The sequence below is a fragment of the Hippichthys cyanospilos genome, chromosome 2, assembly GCF_059441005.1.
Source record: "Hippichthys cyanospilos isolate Australia breed blue-spotted pipefish chromosome 2, RoL_Hcya_1.0, whole genome shotgun sequence".
In the NCBI taxonomy this organism is placed as follows: domain Eukaryota; kingdom Metazoa; phylum Chordata; class Actinopteri; order Syngnathiformes; family Syngnathidae; genus Hippichthys; species Hippichthys cyanospilos.
Window position 1 is genome coordinate 8,593,957 of NC_142370.1, and position 16,858 is coordinate 8,610,814.

Genomic DNA, 16,858 nt, shown 5'->3' on the forward strand with positions numbered 1-16,858 from the left:
CAATTAAATTGTGCTCTATTTGAAAAGAAAACCACTGTTCCTGCCACATCACAAAATCATTATCCTTCAATCCCAAAGACATAAATTAATCGGGACCTACTGTATTTACTTGTTCAACTTTTTGAGACATGATGATGTTCCTGAAACTGCCCTTAACTTTTAGTCAGAATTTTATAAGCAAAGACTGGTATCTAAAATGTACTTAAAAAACACAAAACATTCAGCAAAACTGTGAAGTTCTTCAATAAACATTATGCTTATCTCATTCAAAACCAAAGACATTTTTTAAGAGTATAGGCATTCAATCCCATGTCTGTGTTCATTTATTTTCAAGAGTTTGGCTACAGAAGAATCTAAAAATGGCTTGAACTAAATAAGGTAATTAAGTATTATTCAGTACAACTTTAAGTACTTTAGAATCTAAAAAAATTGGTTACTTATGTACTTAGGTCCTAATGTAATCACTTTAGGTACTCAAGCACTAAGTTATAAGATTATTTTAGGTCATTAAATAATCAATTACTTGAGGTTATTAAGTACTACTGTAAATCAATCGCGCTGCATAATAAAGTATGACAATACTCTGTTACTTTTGATAATTCACTTCTAAAGTAATCAATTACTTTTGGTTATTAAGTACTAAAGTAATACTTAGTACAGGTACACAAAAAATGAGCTTTATACTAATGAGTTTTTGGACTATATCTAGGATGTACAAAATGTTTCGCCATTGAGAAGACATTGTTTTATTTTTCTGATACATTTCATGATTACTCCATCCCTTAATCATGACATCATGACCCCTGAAGACACTTTGCAGTAATACTGACTCCTCTTGAAACCGGAGACCTGAACGAATAATAATAATTATTGTTTTAGCAATTCCTCTACATAAACGGCGTTCATCCGATAAGCCGCCATCCAGTTGTGAGCAGCGCTGTAGTGACTTTGCGGATGAAAAGGAGACAAGGATGCGTAGTAATCATTCCAGGCCCTGTAGCAATCTCTCCAGTAGCTTTCGGCATCGTCCACGTCGTCTTCGTCTTGGTCCCTTTTCCATTTTGCTTCTTTCTGTTTTGTCCCTGGTTTCCTGCTGCTCCGTTTTTCAACCTGGACTTTCTTCTGCGTCAGGTACCTTTGAGTTGGTTTTGCGGAAGACACCTGCTTAGTTTGGATACCGAGCATTGATTTGCTGAAGGTGTCAGGCTGGGGCGAAGTTCTGCAGGTAGCGTTTGTCGTCTGTAATGTCACGGGAGCTTCCGTTTTTACTTGTGTCCACCGATGACTTGCTTCAGTCAGAGGTTGAGTGACCGCCGTGCGATCGCCACCCAAATGGGCTTGCGAGTTGTCCTCCATGTCATCTTCAGGGCTTGAAGATCCCGTCGTGGATTCGGCAGCGTTCTGCTTCGAGTTCCATCCTGGACAGACCTCGCTTGCGTCGTCATCAAGCGTGACAAACTCTTTGTGCCCGTTCAGATCAGCGCCATCTCCCTGGCCGCTGAACTCCCGGATGATCTCCACTGATCTTCCGAGTCCCGTTGTGATGAACGCTCGGAAGTCCCGCTCAGCCTCCTCAAAAGTCATCGACGAGGACGCGCGGCTTTTAAACGAGCTCAGCGGAGGGATCTTCGGCAGAGCGTCCTGCAACTCTTTACGAGTCGGCGCTACTTTGGAGGGGCTCTGTGGGATCGAATTCTGCGCCGGGAACTTCTTTCCAGAAAGACTCGTCTTGGGCTTCTCGACATCCTCCGCTTCCTCCGTGACCACGGGAGGAACAGCATTAGAGCGAATTCTCTTCTTTTTCTCAGACATGAAGAGCTGCTGCACTTGGAAGCCTGGGGACGAAGCCTCGGCGCATACGTCCCAGTCGCATTGCTCAGCCATCAGTCCGGCATCAACGGTGGCTACATATAAAGAAGACAGCTGATGTAGACATCTCATAGCAGCATTTTCTTGAAGCAGTGTTACCATTACAAATTACAAACTACAAATTAGAACAATGAAGTAAAACATTGTTGTAATGTTAATGAAATTTGAAGGAAAATGCTATCTTGAAATATGTAGGTCTTTAAAATGATTGGCAAAAGTGCCAGTGGAATCGGTACTTGGTATCGATATGTGTGACTACTCAAGAGTTGAGCCCTAGCAGTGAAAAAAGCGATCTCAAACATCCCTAGTTTAACCTTTCGAAATGTACTGCTAAATGGTTCCATGGCAATTTGTGTACTATTTCCATCCAACGCATTATTAAGCAAATTGTAGGTCAATTTTACAGCAATGCTTACATGGCAACGCTGACAAACTCAGGCCACATTTTTGAGCAATAGCCATCATCTTGTTCTCCTCTTCGCCATGGCAACAATAGGTCACAGCCAAGCCCTGAGTGCCTGTGAACAAAGTTGAATGCAAAAATGACTCAAGATGTTGGCTTATAAAAAGCTTGCTATTTCTGTACACTGACCAAAGCGGCCGGCTCGTCCGATCCTGTGCATGTATGTTTCCCAGTCCTGTGGCACGTCCAGATTTATCACCAGGTTGACCTTCTCGGCGTCGATGCCCCTGGAGGTCTAAGAACAGGAGAACAATCTTAAGAAAAATCCTAGCACCTCAATAACTGGGGAAAAAATGTTCCAACTAACCAGATCAGTGGAGATGAGCACTCTGCACTGATACATCTTCAATTTGGACATGGCCTCAAGTCTCTGCTCCTGACTCAAACTACCTGTGCAGGAGAACGATTGGAATTCCCAATTATGACCGCGAAAATGCAATGACTTGGCAGAGTCATGCAGACTTTAGAATGAGTTCATCTTGGTTGTTAACAAACTTCTGCATGTAAATCTTACCTGAGATACAAACAGCAGGAAGGCCTTTCGAGGACAAGATGTCCGCCAAGTGCTGAGCCCTGGAGGCAAAAAAAAAAAAAAAAAAGAAAAAACCACCAAGCATGACTATTTCAACTTTAAAACGTTTCTCTTGGATAATACGTTCTATGCGGTGCCCACTAGTTTGAACAAGACATCTTTATGAATATCGAGTTTATAGAATATAGATTAATCTATCTCGAGGGCGGCCATTTTGCCACCGGCTTCATAATTTGTCAGGCGACAACTGATCACAGGTCAGCTTGGAAAACGAGTGATTGTACCATGAGCACATGTCAAGGTTCCGACTATTTTCATAAATTACTTTTTTTTTTTTGGACTATAAGCTGCACTAAAAAAAATTTAGATTGAGATATTAACACAGAAACATGGTACATGGATTATTTTCAACATGACACCTGGATTGATAAAAAACTGCACTAACACAACAGTAACGTGCCTAATCGTGTTCACTGATGGAGAGTGCACCCTGGTGGAGAATAACTTTGCTGTTTAAACTTAAAATTAATGCTTTGATAGTGTCTTTTTCTGTCTCAATTTGTTTACTGGGAGATTGCCCCCTGGTGGCAAGTAAAAAAAAAATGCAGATAAGCTGCAGTGGACTATAAACCGCAGCATTCCAAGCGTGGAAAAAAGTAGTAGCTTAAAGACCAAAATGTATGATATTTTCCTGGTCTGTTGCGGGACTTTTCTTTTTTTTTTTTGCCTGCAAATGGTTAAAAGGCCGCCTCCTAAGAGAAATTTTGCTGCTTAATTCATAATCGCAACATATTAAAGGGAACCCCCTGTTTAGACTCCAGAAGGCACATACTGTACTGTATTATATGGAACATAAAAAGAGTTGACTTTCCCTTTAATGTTTGACGTCAATCAAATCTAGCAGTAGAAATCACCTTGTGTGCAAGTTTGAGAAGACCAGGGCTTGATTGAAAGGAAGTTTACTAAACAAGTCAAGCAAGAGCTGCACCTTCTCCTCGAAAACTTTATGAGGTACCGGATGGCAATGCACCAGCTTGTAATACTGCCTCAGGCCTGTTGAAGCAAACATGAAAAATAAATAGGCACCAGTCCTTCATTTAAGTCAGTATTCAAAAATGCAGGAAACTACCAAAATTTTGATTACACTAATATGTTTTATGCAGCTCCGCTAGTCTAAACACGGTATTCTGATTAATATTGCCTTCGTGGGATATGAATTAGACAGCACTCGATTTTATTCATCTCAGGAGCAGTCATTTTGCTGTCGATTGAAAATGACATCACAGTTACTCATCTTAGACACAGCTCAACTTGGAAATGTCACATGACCAAACTGAGAAAAGAGGTGAGGCGTGATTGGTTATGACATAAGTCCTGAGCAACTGTGATGCCATTTTTAGTTGACCGAAAGAAGCAAAATGGCCACCCCCTGAGATGGTTTAAAAAAAAAAGGTGGATTTTGTTGCATAACACAACATTAATCAGAATATTGTGTTCTAATCTAATCTTTAGACTAGTGGGGATGTAAAGAGCATCCTATTATAAAGACTTTTTTTTTTTTTTTTTTACTTCTCCTTTCAGGAATGAACCGTGTGTACCTTTGAGTCCCATGTCACCGGGGTTGAGTCTGACAAAAGTGGGCTCTCGCATGTAGCGGGTAAGATGTTGAGCAAGGGATTCTGGGTAGGTCGCAGAGAGTGCCAGCATCTGTTTGTGCTCAGGTAAGGAGGAGAATATCCAGCTGTTAGAGGACACAAAAGGTTTGGCGGATTGAAAACATGTCATTATTTGAGGAAGAAGCTTTGGAAGCCGTACTTGATCTGCTCCTGGAAGCTGCCCTCCTCCAGCAGCTTGTCGGCCTCATCCAGGACAAAAAGACGAATGCTGGCGGTAGACAACATGCCGAGCTCAATGAGCTGCTTGATACGACCTGAAAAGAATGACCAGCATGTCACTCAAAGGGATAGTCCACTTGTTCAGCAATAGTCAGCAGTAAAACATTATTATTTTGGTAGAATGCGTTTTATAACTAAGATATTTTACGTGTGCAATCGAAACTGCATTTGACATCAGTTGCTCTGGGCTCAACTTGTCATTTTCAGGTGACCGCCAATGACAATATATAAATATGGGTGGATGTTGCTCCTTAATTTATATTCCACACTAATCAGAGTGCATTACTGGCAAGTTTTTCATGCTATTTACATTGTCATTTTTAATGCAACTCAAAACAAATTGAATGCCCACATCCTACTTCATACATGTGCACAGCCTAATCGTAATTAATCGCATGATTTTTATGATGATTTTCAGTGCATTCAAAATTATAGGAATATTAATTCATATCGCTGTTTTAATTGTATAATACAACAACAAAAAATCATACTCTTCTTAAAAGTGGACAAATGTGGCCGTATCTTTGGTTGATATTGCGATTTTTTTAGGTTGTTAGGGATGTTTAGTACCAATACCATGAGTACTTTTGATACTCAAAATCCCAAACCCGTCACACACACAAAAAAACCCAATAACAGCTCATTTTAAAGAGACCTACCTAATATTGTATTTTCCTTGGAGACCATGTGTAAACATTAGCGACGTTTAGTGATGAACCAAGGGAATGCAATTCATCGAAGCAAGTGCACTTACCACAATTTACAAACATACTACCATTTGACTACTTTCACATTTTTCTTCTTTGATTATCCAGCGCGGAGGAATAGCATAGTTATCTTTTCAAATTAAGAATAAATGAATGAGAACATGAAAAACTGGTGGACTAAGCACACTTTTTTTCATTGTAATATTTATCGAGTCATCGTCAACTGCATTTCATTTTAATGCCTATGAACATTGCATTTAATGATTTTTAAATGGCATTTAAGGTCTTCATTTTCACAAAATTCATTTAATGACTTTGGAAGTATTTTAATGACCTGCAGAAACCCTGCTACATTACAAGATTTGCATTTCTTTCCTGTGCGTGAGGCGCCTAAACAGAATCGTGAGTTCGAGTTGTTACCGGCTGGCCTCTTACCAGGCGAGCCTACAGCGATGTGACATTTCTTCAAATGGGCTTTGTCCTGACTTAGAGGCCGGCCCCCGATGAAGACGTGGCACTGCAAGCCCTCCATGGCACAGCCGATGGCCATCACCACCGAGTGGATCTGCACCGCTATCTCTCGAGTCGGAGCCAGCACGAGAACCTGCGCGGGGCAGAGGAAAAGTCGACAAGCACTCGTGCTTGATTGGGGGCAGATCTGAGCCGAAGTCTCGGAGGGGTGGGGGCAGCTGCTAATCAGTAAGTCACCGCAGCTATCAAATCAACCTCTGCCTTCAATAATCTTCCACTCTCATTTAAGCATATGAGTCAGAGCAGCTTAATTTCATCACGTTAACAACCAGAACTAAAGTGATTAACAGACATAGCCATCTGTTGTATGGTATTATGGTAAAACTCACAATAAGTCTCTTTTTTTCTTATTTTTCTTTTTTGAACTCACCTGTGTGGCAGGAATGTCTAAGATCAGCGAATCCAAAGCGATGGTGCAGAAGACGCAAGTCTTTCCCGTGCCAGACTTGGCTTGTACAATCAAATCTGAAAGAAGTCAGTCAAGGGTCCATCATTAGGAGAAATCACAATTGAATTGATTGGACAGATTAGCTATGAGTCACAAGTAGTGTTTGCTCCAAATGTCTTCTACTTACCGTTTGAACAGACTGGCTTCAAAAGCTTCATGCTGTGAGACAAGCTTTGATTTTACATTTTACATGCTGTACATGCAGTTTAAAAAATTATACCGTAACAGTGTCTGATACTGGTATTGTCTCTTGTCTGTCTTGTGGCACTTTTACGATGGGGGTCTAAAGGCAAACGTGTCTTGACAGATGCCCATTATGATGAATTTTGTATATGAACAGAAATAGATAATTGTCATTCTGATGCTATTCTGGTATGTATAGTTCTTTCTCTAAAATTACCTGTCATTCTAATTTTTGTGGAAACTATGTATCAAAAGAATCAATGGTATAATGAAATTCTCATAAACGTTTATGGGAAATGCCATAATAAAATAGGTAGGTCTTACTTTCAAATGATCCATCAATATTATTTTGGTGGAAAATTGGTGTATCAAAAGAAATAGCGGCGTAATGAAACCGACAAATTTTTTTTAAGGAAAATGCAACATTAAAACAGGTATGTCAGTCTTAAAATGATCTGGCATTGTTTGTTGGGAGAATGTTTTGTGAATTAAAAGTACGAGATGTGTCAGTACTCTGTCCGAGAGGACTTCTCCTGGTCTGAAATAAAGTGGTTTTGAAAATCACTAATACATTTTACGTAACATATAATAACAATGTTGCAGTGTTTTAAGCAAAAGTATACTTGCTTAGCCATTTTCAGCAGTGAAGAGTTATTATTTTGTCTATTAAATAATTCCTTATGTCTCTCCAAACATTTTGCCACTTGCTACCGACTAAAAATGAAATCACGTGCTCAGGCTCAGGGAGCGACAATTCAAAGCTGAGCTTGTGAAAGTCACATGACTCAACACACAAAAAAAAGTGCTCAGTGATTGGTCATTACTTGATCCTTTAGCACGTTATGTCGAGTGGCATAACGTGGCAAATTTCATATTTAGCTGTTCGTGGAAAAAAAAATACATACATTGTATGACTAAAATATACATACATTGTATGACTAAATCATTCATGCTGACAGTGGAACTTGTACTTTTTAAAATGGTACTTTGTGTAAAATACAAGAGAGAGAACTACTGCATGCAAGAAAATATAAATTCATGGTTTTCTAGTTACTGGAAAAATACCAAAAACAGTAGAGTGCTCATTTTTCGGTTCACGACCACTAACCTACAACAATAGATGATGTTTTATGGAATGCTTCAAGCTAATTCTTAGTTTATTTGTCCTTTCCTCGTGTCGTAATGACACAGTTGCTATTAATCAAAACAGAGAGACGGGAAGTGATGTACCGAGTCCGCATCGGCCAAGCGGGATCGCCTTCAGCTGGATCGGGGAAGGTTTCTGAAAGCCTGCAGCAGTCAGTCCGTCCAGCACGACCTCAGACAGCAGCAGCGATTTGAAGTCTATGCCCTCTGTCAAAAGGACATCATCAGTCCTATTTCGCGTTTCTATATCGTGAGCTGCTTTCCTGATGGAGGCCGCCATGTTTTGAGAGAGCCAGCCAACGAGAGCAGCTTAAAAACACCGCGCAACTAAGACTGCAGTGCCCTCTAGCGGGTGGCGGAGAATTTGAACTTTAGTTGAAGTGTTCTGAGGAATAATAGCTAAAGCAAGGCTAGTTAGTGCTCACATTCCCTTCTTGTAAGTACTGATACCAAATAAATTAAGTTTACACAAAACCTAGAGATGCAATAGATTACATAACGTTTTCTTTTGGGTAGTTTATGATGACAATGATGGTTTGTGTTTGTTTGTGTTTTTCATCCAAAAGTATAAAGCTATTACGGATAAGTAAAAAAATAATGCCGTGTGATGAGGGATTATTAAAAATGCTACAGTTGGGAACCCCCAAATATGGCAAATTTGTTCAACCATTATGCAGTGCAAAAGTTAGTGTGTGATTTTCAACACTTTAGATGGATACAGTAATCTGTAAAAACAAGATATGTGAACTGACCAATAGTAAATATATATTTATTTATTATTTATTTATATTATTTATATTCATATATATTTTATAAATATGAAATTCACCAAAATGTGACTAAAAGGATTTTGGGTCAAAGCAGGTGATACGTGACTCGGCATAGGCCACCTATGCACCCACAATCATGGGAAGTGCAGTCTTACAGGATATTAGGCAGAATTATTGTCCTCACAATCTGGATCTGCGGATTAGAGAGAAAGGAACTAAATATCATGATCTGGATTTGCTCTCTGCAGACTCATTCAGAGACTTACTTCTTCCGCATGTTTGGAACTACAATAGAAAGGTAGTTTCTAATATTGGATGCCAAATCTGAAACAGTATCATCACAACGTTTATTTTTTGCGAGGTTGCTTTCTTGACTCCTGGACGATTTGAATTTGTTCAGATGGTTTCGCTGTAAGAAATGGGCTACTAATTTTTTTTTAAAATGGTGCAGCTGAGTCCTCATTACAACTCGTCATCCTCTAGCATGGTGGCCAAAGTGGAGGTCTACACCATACTGGCCGCTATCATGGGTGTTTTCTCTGTTTTGGGGATCATCTTCAACATCCTGGTGATTGTGGTGACGGTCAGACATAAGCAGCTGAGGCAGCCCCTCAGCTACGCTCTAGTCAGCCTGGCTGTTTGTGACCTGGGCTGTGCGCTGTTTGGGGGCTTGCCCACCACACTGACCACCGCCATGGGACACTTCAGTCTTGGACGAGTAGGCTGCATTTTGGAAGGTTTTGCTGTGGCATTTTTTGGTGAGTCTATCCGAGAGGTGGAAATTTTGAGGATTTAGCTGAGACCCATAAATTAGTCTAGAGAACCGAATGTCTTTTGGGGTTTCTTCATGTTTGAAGCTTCAAAGACACAAGTCTAACAGAGCAGTCTTGCGGTCTGTAATAGAGTGTGTGGAAAGTGGAAACAACTGAAAGAGAAGTCAAAGACAAGAGAATGATATACGGCTGTGTTGTTGAACTCACTAACCTGTGAAAGTCGTCTAATTCTAGATACACAGAGAGTTCTCGTGTATGATAAGTGAAAGGTTCTTTGTTCAGACGGGCTGATGTTTTATTGACTGTCTGCTGAATGACGCAAACATTTTAAAGCAGTAGATTTGGCATTTGAATCTAATGTTATAATCGTCATAACCTGAGTCACTTGTAGCTGTTGGTAGCGGTTGGTCACCTCCTCCAACCTCCAACGAGAAATGCTGCACAGTGCAGGAAAGTTGCTAAATACATAATATTTTGCACTATCATCCTCATACGTATACAGTTTCTTCCACTCTATCTACTCCATAATATGCTCAGAATGTAAGTTAGAGGTTCATTATTGCTGCCCTTATTGTTCTATTCCTGTTTTTGTTGTTTGTTTTTAGTTTTATTGCCTACTTTATTATTTGCTCGATTATGGAATGTAGTCTGCTTGGGCAAGTGAACAGAATACGAATTTCGTTGTGTAGTATTACGGTGCATATGACAGTAAAACTTTTGAATCTTGAAAACTTTAAACCGCGATATATTTGGGACTGTTTACGAGAAATCTAAGGGGTATATTGAAAAAAGGTTGCGAATCACTATACTGCACAACAGAAATTTGTACTTGTACGTTTGTTTCTTTGTATTTAAAACCTTTTGCAGTATTTTGACCATTTTTGGGTCATGTTCTTCCACTTCATTCACACAGGTTTTAGCAAAGGGTAGACACGCTCCTGATAGTGTGTTAACTAAGTAGTCGTGCCATGTTAAAATTTTAGCTCCCTTGTGTCTTCTTTCCATGCTTTTCTTTCGTCATGAAATGCCTTTGATGTATCAAAGGATTGGACAAAATAACACAGAAGGGTTAATGTTTAATACCGCTCCTATAGACGTGAGGAGATTAAGGCAATCTAATGCGGTGTATATAGCACGGTTTGATTCCTCCTGTCACTCACAGGTATTGCAAGTCTGTGCACGATAGGAGTCATTTCGGTGGAGCGCTACATCGTGGTGTGCTATCCAATGGGTTCCGTCCTCTTCCAGACCAGGTAGTCATCCCGATTCTTTCAAAAGAAAGAAGCTGAATCCAAGATCGCGTCCTTCTCAGGCATGCAATCGCCGGCGTGGTGCTGTCCTGGGTGTGGTCCTTCGTGTGGAACACGCCGCCCTTTTTTGGTTGGGGGAGTTACGAGCTGGAGGGCATCGGAACCTCCTGTGCCCCCAACTGGTCCGGCCGGGATGAAGGCAATATGTCCTATATGATCATTTATTTTTCACTTTGCTTTGCTGTGCCCTTTTGCATCATTATGGTGTCCTACGTGCGGCTCCTGTGGACCCTCCGGCAGGTGTGAACTGAAAAATGCAACTTTTATGTTCAGTGTACTGATGTGATGACATGTCCATCCCAGGTGAGCAAGCTGCAGGTGTGTGATACTGGCAGCACCCACCGCATGGAAATGCATGTGGCACGTATGGTTGTCGCCATGGTGCTGGCCTTCCTGGTGACCTGGCTGCCATATGCTAGCATGGCCCTGGCTGTCATCATAGATCCCACTATAAAAATGGACCCGCTGACTGCAACCATACCCATCTTCTTCGCCAAAAGCAGCACTGTCTACAACCCCATCATTTACGTCTTCATGAATAGACAGGTAAAGCAACCTCAATCACATTCATGAGATTCACATTTCGCATTGCTTATCAGAAATCCACATTCGCCCTAATAAATCAACCCATGCATAATTGTTGTTGTGATGGGATTTTGGCTCTAGGAACAATCCATTCATGAAACATTCACTAAAAAGAACCAATCAAAACAGCCTCTTTTATGTTTTTAGTTGATTTTAAAGCATGTTAAACTCCATATTAAAAAAAAATGGGATCAGTTATATATTGCAAATCATGTCATACTTCATTGATGGACATTTAATTTTGCTTTTCTCTAAAATATTGCAAGTGATAAGTGCATTTGTCGGTATGATGGGAATTATGCCCAAAATTGCTTCATTTTGACATGTGGAAAAGTTTAAAAATAAACATTCAACAACTTCTTATTCTCTCTTATGTACTAAAAGTAAACATGAAGAAAACGTCATCTGATCTGATAGCATAGGTGTGTACACTGCATCTCAGATGTTTTGACAAAAGCTAAACAACCCATTTAAAAATGGATGCTACTAATATGCTAAGATAATGTACTCTACAGAAGTGCGTGGTGGGTGGGGGTTGAACGTCGGGATGGATGATCCACGGCTCCTTCCAAACATTCGAGCGCCATCGTTCAGAGCCTTTCAAAAACTTTGTTTGCGGAATGTCATATCACTAAATTGTTGGTCTTTTTCCAGTTTCGAACATATGCTGTTCCTACGATCCTGTGTGGATGGAACCCCTGGACATCAGAAGCACAGATATCTGATGTTGAAACTACAGTGACGAGCACTCCAAAACACCAAAGAGATCCCTGACACAATTATATCCTCTGGAGAGTCAGTCTACTCTTTTGTGTACCTATTTCTTTTGATTCACTACAACTTCAATACCGAGTCCTGTTGTCCCTAGTTGAGGACATCCCGACCGTTCCAAAGTGTCTCACGTATTTTGGTGGGATGCATTACACTTTGCTGCAAAGACACAACAGTGGAGACAAATGAAGAGGTTGGGTTTTAGGAGGAGGTGTTCGCCAGACATAACACCAGTATGACCTAATGAGGTCTACTTTTGAGTGCTTTTACAAGTTCTACGTGTAAAATAAAAATCGTTATCTGGAGTGATGTAACCCCCCCACAAAAATAAAAAAATTAAATAAAGCCTGAAAACCATTGAAACTCAGTTTGACTTAACCAATAGCAGTCTACATGTGTGTCTCTACAGTAGACTCATTTTGAGTCTTGAGTTTAAATGTGATTGGGTAACGCTAAACTTGGGCGAGGCCATATACCTAACAAATAAAGTTTTTTTTTTATGCTAGAAACAGTAACAAACCCGACATTTGTTTATAGGTGATTTATTTATAAAAACATCTCTCCAAAATGTTCAGACACAAATGATTTAAAAGCAATTTTAACCTAAACTTGATATTCATAGCCTGTAGGCAAAGAGCTATTTATACCTTGTTCATAATCTACTCAAAAGCCAAAATTAACTATTATAACAACTGTAAACACGTCTTGTCACGTAACCATCCAGCATTCTGCCACACATGCAAAACTGAGTTTAAGATTTAGAAAATATTCATATTGTTTTTTTTCTTAAATACAAATCACATTTATTATCTTGCCCAATCCTGGACACATATACAGCCGTTTTAAGGAGGTTTTGCACATTTGTGCAACCAAATGCCCTCTGCATTTTTATTTTCCTTTTCAATGGTTTAGAAAAACCAATATTCAAGAAGTGCAGCTCTATGTGAATTCTATATGTAGTTTAATATGAAGCTTTGGACCTGTACGTTTCTTTTCCCATTTATAATGATAAATAGGATTTGCTTACCTTGAAGAATTTGTTGCCACAGCCAGAGATGTCATTCCTAATATTTGCATTTCAAATATTTTCTGTCAAGACATTCAACAACACTTATTAATAACAGAACTTTTATTTTGAATTTGGTGCACACATCTGTTTTCTCCTCGATTAACCACTCTGCATCACTAAACCTTCATCACTTTCTTACCACCGTTATGGCTTTCACTGAAAAAAAAACCACCCAGAAATAATCTAGGCGTATTTTGCGACCCTTTCGAAGTGTCGACCTTTTAGTTCAAACACGTTTGCATGTTATACAGCAAAAACATAAACGCCCTAGTCGCTTTGTCAAGTCTCACAGTTTAATCATTCACAGTCACCCCTCGAAAAAAATCATTGTTCACCCTATTACGCCCTACCTTGGCTTTTTATTGATTACAGAAATATTGCTATGACTTTCATTTAAAGAAACACAAAAAAGGGCAGAATGTGAATAGCTGTATCAAACCTATACACTTCTCTATATATACAAAGTGAGCGATCATCTATGTACATGCTACATACATACTGCCACACACGAGTCCGGGCCAGGAGCGGTCCTGACTGGCACAGACCCGGAATCCCGCCTCAGTCCCAACTGATCCCAGGTCAGCGCCAGAAGACGGCGACACTCCAGTCTAATCCATCTCAACGCTACAGTACATGTTGACACGATAGTTCACCGGCATGTGAAACGGTTGTGTGCTTGGAAGTTTCTGGCAGCAGGAAATACAAAACAACATTGCGTCAGAGTGCTTCAAGTCCCAATGACTCCCCGGCAAACGACTTCTGATGTCTGTCGCTGCACTGGACACACTCAAGTCGCCATTTGGTCCCGAAGCACCGCATCACATCGTTGTTGCATTTAATTTTCCTTTTTGAGGTGATTGGGGTCAATGTGATGCTTGGTGTGATGATGATTAGCTCACGTCATGCAAACATTGGACTCATCGGGTCGCGTTCCTTTTCCAGCAATTTCACGCATCATTTGAAAACTTTGAAGTGTGGAGTACACAAACGTGTTTCAAGATGTTTTCCGATACAGACTAGGTAGTCTCAATGGAGTCTTAAAGAAGCATGGAGCTGCTATTGTGAAGCCAGCATTTTGGACAGGCAAACTTGTTTGAACATATTTGTTGAGTTCCGATGTACAGGTATCTAAATATGTTGAGTATTTAATTATGTTAAAATACTAGGCATATGCAAGTAATTCATCCCAGATATCAGCATGCTATAACAGGATATATGTCGTTCTTTGAAATGATTTGGCTTATTTTTTTTTGGGAGGGTGAGTGAAGTATCAAAACTACAAGTAGAATAGGTATGTGTACCAATACTTGTATGGGTCTAAGAACCTTGTATGGGTCTATTAAACCTCCCTAATAAATACCTATACATATAAATGCATATTTCAAATGTTTGAAACATAATTGCAAGTACAGTGAACATATTTTTGAACATATTAAAATGCATTGCACTTTTAAGTACATAAATACGATCCAACCATCCATTTTCTAGAGCAGCTTATCCTCGCAAGGTTATATATATATATATATATATATATATATATATATATATATATATATATATATATATATATATATATATATAATGTACTTGCAAGAATGTTCTTATACATTAACATACATTGGAAGGTATTTGTATTTTCAAGTGTGTTTGAATGAGTACGCCAGTCAAAAACTTTTAGTCCGCATTGGCAGCTCCACGCTTCTGTCGAGTCTAAATTACAGTGAAGACAAAGAACTGGCGCATCAAAGATACTTCATATTAAAGCCTTACGAGGGGACTCAAGGGCAACTAATCCTGCTCTATCAGGGATTCACAGAGGTTCAGCCACCACCTTGCAGACACAAAAACAACACAAGCAATTAAGTCCTGAGCTTGAGGAATGTGCAACACGTTCCCAGCCAGTCGCCAACTATTACAGCGGGAGCACAGCAAAGACTGAGAAATACCATTTGTTGGAAATACCATTGCTTCCGAGAAGTAAGATCTTATTTACATAGAGGAAAATCAAGTGTAAAAATAGACACTGCACATGGAGCTGGTCTTGGAAAGGATTGGGGCTGTTGAATCATCTAACTGGTGATCCAAAGAGGTAAAATGAGGTGCAAAGAACAGTCCAACAACGACGCCTGTAAAATCACACACAATAAATTGTGAGTCAAGGCAAAGGGGGTATCTAAGGAGAAGCAGGTGAGGACTTGTACACTTTCTTTAACTTGTTGATTCGAGATTGACATTGTTCAAGATTGAAGTGACCTCGTGAAGTTTGTTCAATGATTTTTTTTTTTTTTTTTTTGGTTTATCATTTAGGACCCTATCCCACTGAGCTGGGAACGTTGCTGAACGCAAAATTCTGCGTTTTGGCAGTGTTCGTAGTCTTGGTTGTCGCAATGTTCAATACCAGACAGGTATGTCATTATTCTGTCCGCAAAGTACCATGTGACCCTAACCCTTCAATAGTGAGAGGTGGAAAATGAGTTGAGACACTTGATTTTTTTTTTTCCTTGAAGAAAATCCAATGATTTACAACCCATTTTCAGATTCGGTTTATCAAGGATGATTATAAAGACAAGGTTTGGCCTGCACCATCCTGTATGTATCAGACAGATACATTATTTCCCTTCCTATTTTCACCATCAATTTACCTAAACTTTTCAGATTCACATACAGACCTGCGATTTTCATTTGTTGAGATCTACATATATTCGATTTTCTTCTATTTATTCGAACCACGAACCACCAACAAAGGTGTGAACGTGTTTGCAGGTCTGTAAAACAGGTAGAAATCGCGAATATTTGCATTTCACAAAAAGACATAAAAATCACAAATGTATTTGTTTGAATAATTTTAAAAACAAATCTGTCCCTGTGTAGATCAAGCCAATAAACAGTGTGACCCAAAGAGAATACCCTGAACTCAAAATGTGCGTTTTATCACAAAATGACAGACGGCGACCTCTTATTTAGTTGTGAATTTTACATTCACTGCCTTTGGCAGCGTTTGCAACTCCGTGGGATAGGGGCTTTAGATTGATCATCACTCTACTATCTGAGGCGTACCTATAACCCAACTCTACAGATGAGGTAAAGTACAGCATTGAGTGTCCCTGACCTCTAGAGGTCAGTAAGGTGCTAAAGTTCATCTCTGTAAACTCTGCTGATAACACACATCTGACGTTCATGTGAACCAAAAGCAGTGGTGCTTGTGTGTGCACAAAAGCCAGCGGCATGGAGCTAGAGAATGAAGCTCATGTGTAAGCGTGTTCCAAATCATGGACTAAAGGGCCAAGGTGAGGTGCAACATCTCGAGTTTGGATTGAGACTGAGGCATTTCATGAGAAAAAGAGAAGAGCTTAGTCCAATTATGTACAGCAACAGTCCAGAAGTGGAACCAGACCTTAAGATTAAGGAAGTTAAATTATGAATAGGGGCCATTGTCACTCCTGTGCCTGGCCACATCAACAGCGCCCTCATCTGAAGAGCAGCGGTAATAGCAGCAAGGAGAATCAGGAACTCTCCAACTTTGCACACATTTTCAAGAGTCTTGTTTTCTGCTTTCAGGGGAGAGCATTATTGTGTAGTCGCGTCTGAATTCTTCAGTCCCAGATCTGTTCACGTGAATGGTTTTCTTCTTCCGAGTGAGAGTGTGTCGCTCCTTCAGAACGTGCGGTGTGGTGGTCGCTGAATGGTTTGTGTGCCCCTCTGGTCCTGGACCTTGTCGCTTCCGGGGCCATCCGACACCACTAGAACAACACACTCTGCCGTCTGCCCTTCCCCTGAGCTGAGGGACAGACACAGACATACATGTT

At 40.0% G+C, this 16,858-nt stretch overlaps 3 protein-coding genes across 8 annotated transcripts in view; 1 reads left to right on the forward strand and 2 right to left on the reverse strand.

Annotated features, from left to right (window-relative positions):
* Positions 1-730: 730 nt before the first annotated feature.
* ddx20 (DEAD (Asp-Glu-Ala-Asp) box polypeptide 20) lies at positions 731-8,061 on the reverse strand. The gene is made up of 11 exons (XM_088435868.1): positions 7,859-8,061; positions 6,368-6,462; positions 5,902-6,070; positions 4,680-4,794; positions 4,463-4,605; positions 3,779-3,917; positions 2,847-2,905; positions 2,640-2,722; positions 2,462-2,567; positions 2,286-2,387; positions 731-1,904 (listed from the first exon to the last, which is right to left on the reverse strand). Exons 1-11 carry the CDS (start codon positions 8,052-8,054, stop codon positions 868-870), a joined length of 2,244 nt encoding a protein of 747 aa, XP_088291994.1. The 5' UTR covers positions 8,055-8,061; the 3' UTR covers positions 731-867.
* Positions 8,062-8,811: 750 nt separating this feature from the next.
* Positions 8,812-12,294, forward strand: LOC148427137 (parapinopsin-like). Its single transcript, XM_088407713.1, has 5 exons — positions 8,812-9,302; positions 10,480-10,570; positions 10,630-10,867; positions 10,931-11,173; positions 11,867-12,294. The coding sequence occupies exons 1-5, from the start codon at positions 8,987-8,989 to the stop codon at positions 11,984-11,986; spliced, it is 1,008 nt and encodes a 335-aa protein (XP_088263839.1). The 5' UTR covers positions 8,812-8,986; the 3' UTR covers positions 11,987-12,294.
* Positions 12,295-12,509: 215 nt separating this feature from the next.
* The window catches only part of LOC148427138 (cyclin-dependent kinase 17-like), a 42,051-nt gene continuing 37,702 nt past the window's right edge, over positions 12,510-16,858 (reverse strand). For all 6 annotated transcript variants that reach the window (XM_088402939.1, XM_088402932.1, XM_088402948.1 and 3 more), the window contains one exon: positions 12,510-16,830. Coding sequence is in view for 2 of the 6 variants with exons in the window: in XM_088402948.1 (XP_088259074.1) it covers positions 16,793-16,830 (38 nt within the window). In the remaining 4 variants the exon portion in view is untranslated. The remainder of the gene's footprint in view (positions 16,831-16,858) is intronic.